Source organism: Epinephelus lanceolatus, chromosome 7 (genome assembly GCF_041903045.1).
Source record: "Epinephelus lanceolatus isolate andai-2023 chromosome 7, ASM4190304v1, whole genome shotgun sequence".
Classification (NCBI taxonomy): domain Eukaryota; kingdom Metazoa; phylum Chordata; class Actinopteri; order Perciformes; family Serranidae; genus Epinephelus; species Epinephelus lanceolatus.
This window is the reverse complement of record NC_135740.1, coordinates 44,541,244-44,557,573: the sequence shown is the minus strand read 5'-3', so window position 1 is coordinate 44,557,573 and position 16,330 is coordinate 44,541,244. Positions and strand designations below refer to the sequence as shown.

The 16,330-nt window shown below is 43.2% G+C and overlaps 1 protein-coding gene across 2 annotated transcripts; it reads right to left on the bottom strand.

The window, feature by feature from the left end:
* Window positions 1-2,030: 2,030 nt before the first annotated feature.
* Window positions 2,031-14,779, bottom strand: polr2b (RNA polymerase II subunit B). Of its 2 annotated transcripts, XM_033633580.2 has the most exons (25): window positions 14,652-14,779; window positions 13,565-13,637; window positions 12,853-13,003; window positions 12,542-12,654; window positions 10,964-11,183; window positions 9,980-10,138; window positions 9,705-9,869; window positions 9,371-9,567; window positions 8,725-8,844; window positions 8,360-8,546; window positions 8,076-8,219; window positions 7,754-7,893; window positions 7,286-7,397; window positions 6,997-7,151; window positions 6,115-6,313; window positions 5,850-6,018; window positions 5,475-5,571; window positions 5,280-5,374; window positions 4,922-5,172; window positions 4,564-4,653; window positions 3,418-3,525; window positions 2,925-3,038; window positions 2,656-2,816; window positions 2,356-2,551; window positions 2,031-2,267 (listed from the first exon to the last, which is right to left on the bottom strand). In XM_033633580.2, the coding sequence occupies exons 1-25, from the start codon at window positions 14,668-14,670 to the stop codon at window positions 2,178-2,180; spliced, it is 3,525 nt and encodes a 1,174-aa protein (XP_033489471.2). In that variant the 5' UTR covers window positions 14,671-14,779; the 3' UTR covers window positions 2,031-2,177. The 2 variants fall into 2 exon arrangements, with proteins under 2 accessions (XP_033489471.2, XP_078025713.1); XM_078169587.1 differs by lacking the exons at window positions 2,031-2,267; window positions 2,356-2,551; window positions 2,656-2,816; window positions 2,925-3,038; window positions 3,418-3,525 and adding an exon at window positions 4,469-4,487 and having other exon boundaries at window positions 4,538-4,653.
* Between the last annotated feature and the right edge of the window lie 1,551 nt (window positions 14,780-16,330).

Sequence of the window (16,330 nt, the reverse complement as noted above, 5' to 3'; positions counted from 1 at the left end):
TATAAACTACAACAGGAATGGGCTGCTGTTAAGAGACAAATGACGGCAACTCGATACAAACTCGGTGGTAAAATGCTCCATAAAGACAGTTTCAACTGTTCTCAACACACCAGCATGAGCTGTGACACAAAAATGTGTTGCTTAGCAACTGTTCTTTACCAGAGGTGGAGGGTGGCCGGGGTGCGACTTTGTTTTTAATTATTTTGACCCTCCCTGAAGCTACAAATATTTCTCCCTGAGCCTCCCTGAGTGACTGATGGAAAATGCACGACCCTTCGTCCAAGAGTTGAATAAGAAATCCTGGAGTTAACAAAAGCCTGCATTTTTCACTCTTGTCGTGCATGCTTATTTTTGGCCAAATTTAAAACGAGATATGTAGAATAAAGTGAGTTTGATTATATCACACTATTTAAGTTTAATTTCTTTTGTTACATTTTTTTCTGATGAAAACATTTGTCACACACGATGTCTCCAGGCACCGTTGGAAATTTGAAAATCCAATGATTATTTCTATAAATTGTCTCATTTTGGCATTTTTTAAAGAACATGCCTTCTTCAGCCACCATATTTTCTTTAAATATCAGCGGTAAAATAAATACACAAAAACAACTATTTAAATTTAAACATCCCTACCCTAAGCCAAAATATAAAACACAAGTCGACCCCCCCCCCACCCCACACACACACACACACACACACACACACACACACACACAGACACACACACACACATAAATAACAAACTGTCCCTTAGCAACGGGTTCAACCCACACTTCCTCACATTCCTTGAACTCTTTCTACGAAGGTGGTTTATAATTAGAATTTATAGGCTCTGACTTTCCCACGACTTCCCTGTCTGACCTTTGACCCCCTCCCACACTTTGAGTCTTTCTTTGTGTCACAGATTACAGGCACCACGATGGTGTTTATTAAGTGTCTCCCTTTTGACTGGGTTTTAGTCGTCACATTGCTGCAAGATCTATACAATCAGCACAGTTTCAAGATTAGAGTCACCAGTTCAGTATCTGACCAAATGTCTCCCCTTCTGTTCCTGAGATATGAAGCTGAATAATGGACAGAAAAGTGTTCTATGCACAACATTATGATGTCACCGTGAAGTTGACCTTTGACCTTTTGGATTCAAAATGTCATCACTTCATTATTCTATCCTGTTTGATATTTGTGTGAAGTTTTGTCATAATTAGCGTAAGAATTTATTTTTATTATGTTTATTTATTTGGATCCCCATTAGTCACAACCAAGGTAGCAACTACTCCTCCTGGGGTCCACACAAGCAAACATTACTTCATAGTTACATTTAAAAACATATTTTGTGGGGTCACAGTGTCCTTGACCTTAGAACACCAATTCTGATCAGTTCATTCTTGAATCCAAGTGGACGTTTGTGCTAAATTTGAAGAAATTTCCCCAAGGATATCTTTGACATAATGCATTCAGAAGATTGAGATGGATGTAAGGTCACAGTGACCTTGACCTTTGACCACAAAAATGAATCAATTCATCATTGAGTCCAAGTGACCACTTGTGTCAGATTTAGAAAACTCCTTTAAGGTGTTCTTGACATATCCTGTTTATGAGAAATGCGGAAAAAAAAACAGATGAGGTCACAGTGACCTTAACCTTTGACGTATGACCACCACATTCTAATCAGTTCATTCTTGACTCAAAGTGGATGTTTGTGCCTAATTTGAAGAAACTCCCTCACGCTGTTCTTGAGATATTTCATTAACAAGACTGAGGCGGACGCAAGGTCACAGTGACCTTTGACCACCAAAAATGAATCCATTCATCGTTGAGTCCAGGTGAATGTTTGTGCCAAATTTGAAGACATTCCCTCAAGATGTTCTTGAGACAACACGCCCACGAGAATGAGATGGAAGGAGGGACGGACAACCCAAAAACATAATACCACTGACACTGAGTAGTTTAGTCAAAGTAACGACAACCTGACAAATAAAGTCAAATCATTTGATCACGTGACGTTTGTAAACCAATGAGAACACAGAATCATCATCATAAGAAGAAACTCAGATTTATTCTACTTTTACAAAAACAAATTGGGACGACATGAAACTGTTAAAACTTAATACTTCAACTTCCTGCTGCTGATGTCACATTTAAAGTCCGCAGGGAGGCCTTTCATTGGCTGAGCCGCTCTATGATGTCATCATACGAGGAGCAATACTCATCGACATCAACTCCTGGAAGAGAAGCTTACAGGCGTACGGCATCCGGACCAGAGAGATCTGATGGACAGACAGACAGACAATAATAATATGGTTATTGATTATGTTTACCTGTGTCTTATTGGGACTGGTTATTGATCATGTTTACCTGTGTCTTGTTGCGGCAGCCTCGACACTCATACGTGTGCGTCCGTGTGTTGGCAATGGCCATCAGTCCACAGAGGTTGCACACGTGAACTTGATACGGATCAGATGCCTCGAACAGACGTTCTCTGAGGAACTGAGCCGCTCCGTGAGCGATCTGACAGTCACGCTCCATCTCTCCGAAACGCAGGCCGCCATCACTGAGAGACAGACAGACAGACAGACAGGTGAGACAGAAGGATAGGTCACACACACACACACACACACACACACAGACAGACAGGTAGACAGCCATCTTCCTCACCGTGATCGACCTTCCATTGGCTGCCTGTTGAGGATCTGGACGGGGCCCCGGGCCCTCGAGTGGATCTTGTCATCCACCATATGCTTCAGACGCTGATAATAAGTCGGGCCGATGAAGATTTGTGATGTCAGCTTCCTCCCCGTGAACCCGTTATACAGAACCTGTTCATAGAACAATTAACTGACATCACACTAACGTCACACTAATATCACACACTCCAACATGGACGCAGGGTTCATGTATCTCAGGAAATAAAAAGTGTGTGTGACCTCATTTCCTCTCAGGTGGTATCCATATTCAGACAGCAGGTTTGACACTTTCTGCACGTTGACGGCGTCGTTAAATGGCGTGGCGTCACCGATCTCACCTTTGTTTGCAGAGACCTGAAACAAGGCAGACAACTGTGTTTAAAAATGTGACTAAATCATCAGCTGCACAAAGAACCTGAAGTTTTGACTCTGTTAAACTCAAACTATTCATATTTATATAATTTCTACTTTTATAATTAACATTGTGCTAAAATGACTGATTATTAGGATATCCTGACAATTTCCATTTTCTAATAATTGATTAGCTTGTGATCAGGACTAAATAACATCACAAACATTTGGCAGAAACTTTTATACAAAGCAACTTAAAATGAGTGAAATTCAGTAATTACTTACTATTCTCTCAGCATCACTAAAATTGAGGCAATGCCCTCTATACGTCTTTGGACTCTTAGTTACTGACTACTATCAATATATGATTTTTGATTGCTACCTTGCCCTGCAGACACTCGATAAGATGGCCGACTGTCATTCTGGACGGGATGGCGTGCGGGTTAATGATGATGTCAGGTGTGATTCCTTCGCAGGTGAACGGCATGTCCTATAACACAAAACATCCAAAAGTCATCAGTGTTCAGCAGCAACATTTTCAAACTTTACAGATATAAAGACAGAGAATTAAACTGCAGGTTGATGAAGAATATTCCTTCCATCCTTCCATCCATCCATCCATCCATCCATCCAGGCTGAGCGAAGTACTCCAGACATCCCTCCTTCCAGCAACACTTTCCAGCTCCTCCTGGGGGACCTCAAAGCATTCCCACACCAGACGAGATATATAATTCTTCTGGCATGTTCTTGGTCTGCCCCAGGGCCTCCTACCAGTTGGATGTACCCAGAAAACCTCTAACATGAGCTGTCTGGGGAACATCCTAATCAGATGCCCAAACCACTTCAACCGACCCCTTTCCACATGAAGCAGCAGCGGCTCCACTCTGAGCTCCTCACCCTATCTCTAAGGCTGAGCCCAGACACCCCACAGAGGAAACTCATTTCGGTCGCTTGTATCCGCGATCTCATTCTTTCGGTCACTACCCAGAGCTCATGTCCATAGGTGAGGGTTGGGACGTAGATGGACCAGTAAACCAAAACTTTGCACAGCGCCGTCATAATGAAAAATATTAATAAATACATAAAGTCATAATTTCAATGGCTGTTTTTCCATAAGAGTACATGACTGAGTACATGAGTGCTCCAGCGGGACTCGCTTGATTTTCTTGAAGACGTTTTTCGCCTTCAAGAAACTCAAGCGAGTCCCGTTGCCTAAGATTGAGCACTTACGATGACTGTATCGTCCACGCACACAAGCCTTCCTGTTTACCTCCTGTCTGAAGACTTCCTGTTTATTTCCTGCCTACTGACTTCCTGTTTACATCCTGTCTGTTGACTTCTTGTTTACATCCTGTCTTAAGACTTCCTGTTTACCTCCTGTCTTAAGACTTCCTGTTTATTTCCTGCCTATTGACTTCCTGTTTGCCTCCTGTCTGTTGACTTCCTGTTTACCTCGTCTGAAGACTTCCTGCTTACCTCCTGTCTGTTAACTTCCTGTTTACCTCCTGTCTGTTAACTTCCTGTTTACCTCCTGTCTGTACTGGATTCCACAGGTTCCTTTCTGTCCGTGTCGGCTGGCGAACTTGTCTCCGATCTGAGGAATCCGGACCGAGCGAACCTGCAGGAAACAGGAAACTCGTCAGAAATAAAACGGCGGTGGTGTTTAGTGGGGCGGTGTAGCAGAAATCTAACGGCACCATAAATTATACTCATAAAAGAAAGTTGATTCAAAACAAAATTAACAACAAAGCGATTCATTTTGGTTTTTTAATCAGGTCTGAAAGTTACACCGTTGCCACGGAAACAGCGGTGTAGGAAGTTGTGCTGTCATGTTGATTTGATAACATTCTAAATGTCTATTTGACCAATCAGATTGCCTCTCTTACCCTGATCTTGCAGAACTTGTAGCCCTCCTGGTTCAGAGTCACCATCACCTGGTCCACAATGCCAGTCTCACTGGTTCTAAGGAAGGTGCTGCAGTCTCTCTTTGTGTAGCGTCGGTTGGTGCTGTCCAGCTCGTCATCATTTTCTGGCAGCGTTACAGTCTTTCCGATGATCACGTCCTCACCGGAGACACGAACACCGGGTGCGATGAGCCCATCATCATCCAGCTTGTCGTAGATGGCGTGTCTCATACCTGAGGAAGATTTTATATTGTTCTCAATCTGTGATTTTCTCCCCAACTACGACTGGATGCTGCTTATACACCTCAGAGGAATGACAGGTGTTTTAATCAGTTCTTACCCTGACAGGTTTCACGTGTCGGCTTCTCGAAGATCTCCTCTTGATCAAAACCTTTCTTAGATTCCTGCTCTTTGTAGGATCGATAGAACACAGACCTGCAGGTGAAAAAACAACAGCTTTAAAGAAGAAAACAGACCGAAACATACACAGGTTAGACCAGTAACAAACACTTGGGTGTAGAAGTTAGTAACTGACCTGAAGAAGCCTCGGTCCACAGCCGACCTGTTCATGATTACAGAGTCCTCCTGGTTGTATCCAGTGTACGAGGCAATCGCCACGATGGAGTTGATTCCTGAAGAACAAGAAGAAACTTTCAGTTACAGGTCAACAGGTCAAAAACCATATCACCTGGTTTCAGGCAAGTATTGAGCCTCACCTGAGAGTTAAGAAAATAAATAATGGGCTGATCTTCTACATCTAAACATGAAGAGCATCACAGTTTTTTACCTGTATTACGACACATGAAACTTACTCAATTTATTTGGGTTTTTCTGAACTCATCTAGTGAGCCTGCAGTGTTTTCTGTCCAGCTGTATACATTATCAGTCTGACTGTCCAGGTGTGTGTTACCTGCAGGCAGCTCTCTGAAGCGCAGGTACTCCATGGATCGAGTGGTGACCAGCGGTTTCTGAGGATAGTACAAGACGTGGGCCAGCGTGTCCATTCGTACATGGAAGTTGGTGATATAGACACCCATGGCCTGTTTACCCATAGCAGACTGATACGTGTTCCTGGGAGACTAAACAACAACAAAAACACCAAAAGTGGTGTAACGATCACTGACAGCTATCGATGGCGTGGAGTTATAAAGAGGCATGTTTTAGTTTTTTGGTACCTGGTTGTGATCGGGGAAGGGGATGATGGAAGCACAGACTCCGAGGATCATGGACGGGTGGATCTCACAGTGTGTGTAGGTGGAGCAGTAAGCCACACCCTTCTCCTGGAGGTCATCAGGGGTCATGGCAAGCATCACCGTCTCTTCCTCCAGCGTGTCGATGTATTCCACCACGCCGCTCGCCACCAAGTCCTGCCAGCTGATCACCACAAACAAAAGACAAACAACAACTTTACTGTGACAGAAACTTTACTGGAGAAGTCCACAAACTCTTCGGGAACAAGATACACATTTTTGGGAACAACTGGGAAAGTTTATAGGAACAACCGGCAAACTGTACAGGATCGTTACGCCCACTGACTTTTCCTCTGACCTCAATTTGGAAGAGTGTTATTCTCTTTGACAGTGTTACTGGTCTGCCACGCCCCTCTCTGCGCTCCTAGATCACTCATACCTGATCTACATCCATCATAATGTCAGCGAAACAGTATATCATCCCCTGAGACCAGTGTTCACTGCCTTTGGCCACTGAGCTGTTAGTTTCTGGTGAAATTCTGCCTTTTTGACGAACTAGTGACACAGCTCTGTTTAGCCTGTTTGAAGCTTTGTCCATGCTGACCAGCTGGTAACCTGAGAGGTCTTGTGGGACGTTCTCTGCCTTTTATATCTGCTCCACTTCTCTTCTGTTTCTGTGGCTCATCAGGGAGCTGAGAGTTGTGTTTTTGTTTGGTTCCATAGGTTTTATTTTTATCCACAAAGCTATGGTAACAGCCAAATATTTTCATCAGAACAATCTGAAAACTCTACAAGAAGATCTCTACAAAGTCATCAAAGTCTGCAAGAACACTCAATAAACGGTTGTTGTAACCTGTACTCTCTCACCTGTAGTTGTTGTACTCTCTTTCCTTCAGCTGGTCGATGTGTCGCCTCTTCAGCAGCAGCTTCTGTTTCTCGACGATCAACAGCGGTCGGCAGATTCGTCCAGCGTCTGTGTAGATTCTGATCTCACGTTCTCTGATGTCTCTGATCATTGACACCTGAAACGTTCACAGAACCAGCAGGAGTCATGAGTTGAGATATTCAAGGACACAACTGGTGATTGTAAGATTGATGTCACTGTTTGTTAGTGTGGACTCGGCAGTTTTTCTTTCGAAAAAATGGTTTTGTTTACCTCAGACACGATGATGTCCATCTGTCTGCGGAGTTTCCTCAGTGTGTTCATCAGCTGTTCAGGATCTTTGTGGATTCCAACCCAGCAGCCATTGACAAAGATCTTAGTGGCACTGAAACATTTAAACACAAATAAATCAAATAGTTATCACATGTCAAGTCATAGAGAGTTTAAGCACCGCGTCAGTTTAAATTTAAGGTTAATTTTTTGATAATGAAGATCCATTTAACACTGTGCAGTAGTTCATGATAGTCTTTTTATGTTCTGGGGGTTTGGTTGAGCTTCCTGCTTTTGCTCTGACAGACACAAAGTGATGCTGCCATCTGCAGGTGAGTTCAAGACACTGCAGGAAGAATGAGCTTAACTACTGCAGAAAAGAATCTCTCAGATAGATGGACATAAAAATAAAACAAACTGATCTAAAGAGAGTGATGCTGTGAAATCTGAAATCAAGCTGAAGTGACTGACTCTGCTATGGCGGCAGGCGAGATCTCCTCCAGGTTCTCCATACTCCACTCCTCCAAAAACTCCAGGATGGGAGACGGCTGAGAGCCCACAGAGATGTAGGCCATGAGGGCCAAGTTCTTCACCAGACCCACAGCGTGACCCTGAAACACAGCCGCTGTTTGTTAACCAGTGAACTGATCAATATTACCGATGGTCAATGAACACAGCTGAGGTTGAGTTCAAGTTTTAATCACTTAAATTCCTCCTCTTTCTCAGATTATTTGTATTTTCAGATACTTTGGAGGGGGTGCTGTGTGTTTCTCAGGATTTGTGTTCTCTTTACCTCTGGCGTCTCAGCCGGACACACCATCCCCCACAGTGTGTTGTGCAGCTGTCGGGGTTTTGCCAGTTTGCCATCTCTGCCGATTGGAGAGTTGACTCGTCGAAGATGGGACAGAGTGGATGCAAATGTCAGACGGTTCAACACCTACAAGAACAGGAAGATGTTTCGATGAGGATACATGTGCAAACTTTGTCCTTCCAGCTACACTGAGCTGATGACACACAAACATGTTGATCTGACATCACACTCCTTTACAGGTTTCAGATGGAGGCAGGTGTTCTCACCTGTGACACTCCAGCTCGGGCCTGGTGAGCCTTCTTCACGTCGCCCCAGTTTCCAGTGGCCAGCGAGTACTTGAGGCCGTCTGAGATGATTCGAGTTTTAATGGCGAGCTCCAGATTGAAGTCTTTTCCTCTGTCGATAAACTTCTGAGCGTAAATCCTGATTTCCTTCAGCAGGTTCTTAAACATGCTGAACACAGAAAGAGTTTCATCATTTATTTTCATTTACAGAATTAAAACCTGGTTAAACTTAAACCTGCAGTACATCTACTTTAAAATATGTTTTTGTATGTGTTTATGTGTTCCTATTGTTAAAGGTGAGTGAGTGATGGTCAGAGGTCAGACGTGATGCGTGAAAGAAGCCCCACCCTCTGAACAGGAAAGCCAACAGAGGCCCGGCCAGGTCCAGTCTCTTGTTGCCGTAGTGATCTCTGTCGTCCAGCTCACGTCTGCCGAGAGCAGCCAGCAGCAACCTGTGGACCATGTACCTGAGCACACAGAAATACACACTGTTATACACAGCATTACACACAGATGTCTCTCCCCACCAACTCCCACTCAGTTTCCGTGTTCACGCCGCCCCAAACCAACTAGTGAGGAGTGAAAGGCAGTTATAAAACCCTCCGAAAGCGAGCATTCGCCGATGCTGACTAAGGGGCCGTACACATGCCACTTTCTTTGCACCCTCAAATTGATTGTTTTTCAGTGTGGACACGTGGCAGGCACGCTCAAATGCCAGAGCGACATTTATGAGGAGACTTTCCATAAATCATTTATGGTAGAATGTGGGCGCGTAGAGGACGGGATATGAGGCTGATCCATGTGCGGACAATTCAACGATGATTTGGGATTTATGAAGGGAAACTGCACACTGTCAGGTGTACGCACATTTATTAATAGGAATATGTTTTGGCGCACACCATTTTCAGCTTTTGTCCGTACATACACTTTAAGTATGGATCCTACACACTGTTTTATAAATGAGACCCCAGGTGTGTGTCAGGTGGGACTCACCCTAGGAAGTAAGCTTTCTTGGTCTCACAGAAGTCGCTGACTCCGACGTGCGGCAGCATCTCTTTCTGCAGAACTTCTTTTGCGTATTTAATTCTCCGTTCCTTCGTCACTCCAGGTTTCGCACCTCTGGAGCCGATAAAGTTCAACGCCACGTTCTGCTCCTGGATCACAAACGCTTCGTCCAGAGACGGCTTCACCTGGAAACACAGTGACATCACTGGTGACATCACAGCCTGGGTGGTGGGGCTAACAATGATTCTACCTGTAAATTGTCTTTCAGTACGTTCACCATGTTCCCTGTTAATGATGATCAATAACAGATAATCAGACTGACCATCTCCATCATCTCTGGGTCGTCGAAGTCGTAGATGATGTGTTCCAGGATGTCTCTGTCTGACACGAAGCCCAGCGCTCGGAACACGATGATGATAGGAACTTCCTGTCTGATGTACGGCAGCGTGGACACAATCCTCTGACCAATGGCGCTCTTCTTCACACCCTGAGAGAATCAATAAATAATCCATCTCTCAGTAACGTGTATAAAAAGACAATGGTAATTTAAATTCATTTTATAATCAGTCCTGTATGCAGGTGAACATCAGGACTCACCTGTCCTCCTCTGGCCATCATGCTGACCCAGATGGTGCTGGTGGGACGGGACGAGTTCTCCAAACAGGACCGACACTCACCAGTGTAGGCGTACTTTGAGTCCTTCTTGGCAAACACATACACTGTGTTGGTGGCCATCTTTTCCTGAGCGATCAGCACCTGAAAACCAGAAGGGGAACCAGTCTGATCAGAAAAACTACAAGCCAATGTGCGAGATGGTGCTCCGAGTGACAAGTATACGCTCTAGGCCTCCCATGTGTGGTGTGGAAAGATTCAAACTCTATTCTAACATTATACCAGCTAGGTGGCATCCATGGAGGGAAAGACGGAGCGCGGGAAGAAAATGAAGAGACGTACATGATGGTGAACAAAAGGTCACGCATCGACACATATTAGACCTACAGAAAATAAGTCTGTAGTACATGTGCTTATGTATGTAGGTTGTGTGTGTGTGTGTGTGTGTATACAATTGTGTGTTAAATTGATTATGAATTATTGTATACTTCAGTATTTTTAATGTGGACTTTTGGAAGATTAGTCAGAGTTAAAAGCGATCAAAACAGAAATCAAATCAACTGTGTCAGCACCACAAGCTGTGCTAACGCTGCTGACGGTGCAAACGGTACACCCCTTTTACACTGCCTCTTTAAGACGGGAAATTCACACCGTTGTGCCACCTAGCTGTGCTGTATATACGCTACGATCACAGAATGGGGGGCCAGAGTTGTCTCGCCTCTGAGTTGCACTGAAACAAGGTCTGTATAAACAGGACAGCCAGCAGGACGGGATCATGGGCAGCACAGGTGTGACGTTTTGACGTGTTATGTGTGCGAACCACCAGTTAGCAGCTAACTCAAAGAAGAAGAACAGCAGCCAAAAATGTCCATGTTGGAAAAAACAATGACCACAAACTGATTTTGATAGAGCACGCCACATATTGACTCTCAATGATGTCACATGGTCCGTCATGATGTCACAGCGTACCTTCTCGGAGCCGTTGATGATGAAATAACCTCCGGGGTCGAGCGGACACTCGTTGAGCTCACACAAGTCTCTGTCTGTCAGGCCGCTCAGCAGACAGTAGGTGGAGCGAAGCATGATGGGAATTTTACCAATGAAGGTCTTCTGGTGCTGAGTCTGCAGCTGGTCCTCGCCCTCCTTTATGATGGTCTTTGTGATGTCAACGTACAGAGGGGCCGAGTACCTGGGGGGGCACACAGTCACACAGACCAGGTGAGAATACACTGCCTGGCCAAAAAAAAAGTCGCCACCTGGATTTAACTAAGCAAATAGGTACAAGCCTCCTATTGGATAATTACTGCATGGGTGATTATCTTTCAGCTGGCAACAAGTTATTTAACCCCAACTGGTGCAATGAGTTGCTTCTCATTTCCTAAACAACCATGTCAAAAGACACATCCCGTGGTCGTGGAAAAGATGTCAGTCTGTTTGAGAAGGGTCAAATCATTGGCATGCATCAAGCAGAGAAAACATCTAAGGAGATTGCAGAAACTACTAAAATTGGGTTAAGAACTGTCCAACGCATTATTAAAAACTGGAAGGATAGTGGGGACCCATCGTCTTTGAGGAAGAAATGTGGCCGGAAAAAATCCTCAATGATCGTGATCGGCGATCACTTAAATGTTTGGTGAGATCAAATCGAAGAAAAACAACAGTAGAACTCAGGGCTATGTTTAATAGTGAAAGTAAGAGCATTTCCACACGCACAATGCGAAGGGAACTCAAGGGATTGGGACTGAACAGCTGTGTAGCCCTAAGAAAACCACTAATCAGTGAGGCTGACCGGAAAAAAAGGCTTCAATTTGCTAGGGAGCATAAAGATTGGACTCTGGAGCAATGGAAGAAGGTCATGTGGTCTGATGAGTCCAGATTTACCCTGTTCCAGAGTGATGGGCGCATCAGGGTAAGAAGAGAGGCAGATGAAGTGATGCACCCATCATGCCTAGTGCCTACTGTACAAGCCTGTGGGGGCAGTGTTATGATCTGGGGTTGCTGCAGTTGGTCAGGTCTAGGTTCAGCAACAGTATGTGCTCAAAGAATGAGGTCAGCTGACTACCTGAACATACTGAATGACCAGGTTATTCCATCAATGGATTTTTTCTTCCCTGATGGCACGGGAATATTCCAAGATGACAATGCCAGGATTCATCGGGCTCAAATTGTGAAAGACTGGTTCAGGGAGCATGAGACATCATTTTCACACATGGATTGGCCACCACAGAGTCCAGACCTTAACCCCATTGAGAATCTTTGGGATGTGCTGGAGAAGGCTTTGCGCAGCGGTCAGACTCTACCATCATCAATGCAAGATCTTGGTGAAAAATTAATGCAACACTGGATGGAAATAAATCTTGTGACATTGCAGAAGCTTATCGAAACAATGCCGCAGCGAATGCGTGCCGTAATCAAAGCTAAAGGCGATCCAACGAAATATTAGAGTGTATGACCTTTTTTTTTTGGTGGTGACTTTTTTTTTGGCCAGGCAGTGTAGATGACAACAGGCAAGACCAGGTGAGAGCAGGCAAGACAGGTGAGACTTACGTGAGGTTCCGCAGTCGAGCTTCGTTGGGCATCATGGGAGATGGCGCTCCGTCTCTCTCCCAGTGGGTGGGCTTGGACAGGTAGATCTGTTCGAACTTCAGCAGGTAACGAGGCTGAAACAGTAAAAGAGTGATGTCACTGGAGCCTTTTTTAAATTTAATTTTTAAATGCATTGTGTTACTCCAGAGAGAGAGAGTGCGTTAATGAGATAACAACTGAAGATTGCAGCTATACAAAGTCGCTCTTTATATTTCTAAACCTCCTAAACCAGGTCCTGGTACAGGTCTCCAGTCCCAGGTGACGGTCCTTACCGGCTCCTCCACCTCTCCTGAGGTGTGCTGGGCTTCAGCCTGCAGGTCGATGGGCGGAGCGTCCTCCACAATCCTCTGAACCGACATCTGGATGAACTCATCAAATGAATCCAGCTGCTGCCGCACCAGACCCTTCTCGTCAAAATAAGAGCTGGAAAAGAAAAATAGAGTCTCGTCAAAATAAGAGCACTGAGAGTAAAAGAGAGTCCCTTCAAAATAAGAGCTGGAGGAGCCAAAAGGAGTGTCGTCAAAATAAGAGCTGAAGAGAAAGTCCCATCAAAAAAAGGACTTTTAAGACAAAAGTGAAACTGTTATTTTTATCAAAATAAGAGCTGAGAGTAACTGGGCTCTGTTCTTCGTACATGAATAACACAGTACTCAAGATTATAATCCAGTGTTTTTAAATAGAATTTTTTAAGATACCATCATAAATGACCTGGACACAATAACAGACGCTACAAAAACCTCTGACAATAAAACCAACGTTATCTGAAAGAAAATCTCTTCTTTTGTTTGTTTATTTGTTATTCAGAAGTTTAAGAAATCAGAGTCTCTTCAGTGTAAAGCTCCAACAAACATCAGCAGTTTCAGATTTCTGGGTTTTTTTTTAGACTCTCGTTGAATAAAACTATAATCAGTGTTCTCTACTTTTAACTAAACCGATTCTCTACGGCACATGAACACAAGTGAGGTGAGGTCCAGGTGAGTTTACCTGATGACGATCCAGCATGCTTCCTGCCACAAATCTGGAGTGATTTCATCATCGTCCTCGTCATACTGGTTATCTGAAAAACACACAAACATAAAAAAATATAGCATCTCCATTCAATATACATTTTCTCTTAACAATATGTATTGTCACCTATCAATAGGCCTTTATGTAGGCAGACCCATCAACTCAGACTATGTTTTTATTTTAATGTATGTTTTATTTTCACTGTATTTATTGATTAATTTGGATCAATCAGTGCTGATCAGGTGATTCGATAATGCTGCTTGTTGGAGTATCCTGATAAAGACTGAAGCCTGAAGAAACCAGAGGGATCATTAGTTAAACTTATATTATAAATATATACACTGAATATTAAGTAACTACTAGATAAATGTTACCCTTATGCAGTCATCTTATTCTCCAAGGTTGATGTAGCTATATATATTGATTTGGGGGCTTTAAATACATTTTACTGTAGTTTTGGCCTTTGTACTGAAAGATCATTGAGTGTCTATCACAAACACACAATGATGGTGTGAACTTTAATTAGGTTCTGTACCAATATTAATTACAACAGGTTCTAAATGAACCTGTTAGATGAAACAAAACACTGCGCTAATACCTCTAACTGCTGTTAGCATACCGATCAGAGAAGATTCACAAATCAAATGAGATTAAGATTAGCATTTGATTTCATTAACTGTTTCAGACGTTATTGTGAGCTAACAGGTGTTAGCATGTGTGTTGTTAAATGTTTCAGACGTCAATGTGAGCCAACTGGTGTTAACGTGTGTTTTATTAAAGGCTTCGGACGTTAATGTGAGCTAACCGGTGTTAGCATGTGTGTTATTTAATGTTTCAGATGTAAACGTGAGCCAACTGGTGTTAACCTGAGTGTTTTATTAAAGGTTTCGGACGTTAGTGTGAGCTAACCGGTGTTAGCATGTGTGTATTCTGTTTTGAGACCAGAGGCTAACATTAGCACGGAGCTAACGGGTTACGGAGGTAAACTGGCGTTGTGTTAATAAAGTTTAATCGGTCTGTGTGTTGATAAAGTTTCTGCAGGTGTACACAGACAGCAGCTCACCTTCGTCCTGATCGTACATGTTTTATCTCCAGAAAATATCAAAATGCAACAAAGTGAAAACTCCGACACGACGATGCGACGAACAACGCGCCTCGGGAAATGCGCGTCACTTCCGCCCCCTTCTTCTTCTTCGTGGAATTTTAAGGCGGTTGACTTCTATATGTGTTGCATCACCGCCACCTGCTGGATTTTATTAGTTTCGCAGTGCAACCTATTTACAAGTAATTCCATTCACGTCATTCGTAGATTATTAAAATTTATTTGGAATAAACAAATAATTTGTCAAAGATGTTATGAACTTTTTTACAAAAAAAAATAATAATGAGAGTTCATCTTTGAACACAGCCATATTTCCAAGGTAACAATCACTCCTAAGGGCCCATTCTCCATCCATCACATGTTTGAGGGCCGACTCTCTGTATGGGCCCCCCACCTCACGGGCCTCAGTGCAACTGCACTGCCTGCACTGTCTATATTTATATGTATCCTCCTCCCACCTCCTCCCCCTTTCCCCTTCCTCCCCTTCTACCTCATCCACCTCTATTATTCTCCCTCTATCCATCCCCCTCTTTACCAGTGGATATGGAAAAACTCCCAAAAAACCCTTTCATGGGTAAAAAAAAAAAAAGTCAGAAACCTCAGGAAGAGCAACTGAGGAGGGATCCCTCTTCCAGGATGGACAGATGTGCAATAGATGTCGTACAGAACAGGTCAACATAATAAATTTCAGTGATCCATATGACAAAAAGATACAAAAAGAGGTAACTACGAGAGCTTCATGGACCAATACAAGGCTTAGCAGAGGGTCAATTAACATGCACTTCTTTGGACTGTGAGCAGAAGCCGGAGAAAACCCACGCTGACGAGGGAGGAACATGTAAACTCCATGCAGGAGGGCCCCATCCAGTAAGTTCAAACTTGGAACCCCCTTGTAGTGACGCAACAGTGCTAACCAATGTGGCACTGTGCTGCCCCTAATTTAATTTAATTTAATTTAATTTAACCTAATTAATTTAATTTAATTTAATTTAATATTTCCCCTTATTTATTGCACTCTATTATTTATATTTTCCACCTTTCTATTTGTGTATTTGTCTAAATGTGTTTACATGATATGATATAAAGCAGCATTATCAGTATTAAAGGCGCCATATACATTTAATTTAATAATATAAATCTGATTTCAAGTTAAGGCAGCAGTTACCATCAGAGCTGTGAAGACTCACTGCGAATTTATGTTGTTGTGGGGTTTTTTTAAAATCTGCTTTAATCTGTTTGTATGATTAATTTCAATGTTTTGGAAATGAAACGATGAAATGATGATGATGAGGACGAGGATTAGAATGATGATAAATATGCTGAGCTTGTTCTCGTGTCGTGGTTTTTGTGTTTTTAAGCTGTTTTTAACCTTTAAATCTGTCAGTCTCATTAAATTTGATGATGATGAAGATGTTGATGAAGATGATGATGATGATGATGATGATGATAAATATTTTGAGCCTGTTCTCGTGCCGTGGTGTTTGTGTTCAACTCATTGATTAAATTGTGTAACTGCGTTGTTGTGCAGACTCGTGACAGAGTCACGCTTGTTTTTCTGCTCTGGTGTCTGTGTCACTCCTCTTCCCGACAGTTTTCACTTGGTCAGCGATATTTCACAGCAGACAGAATGTTGATCCCGA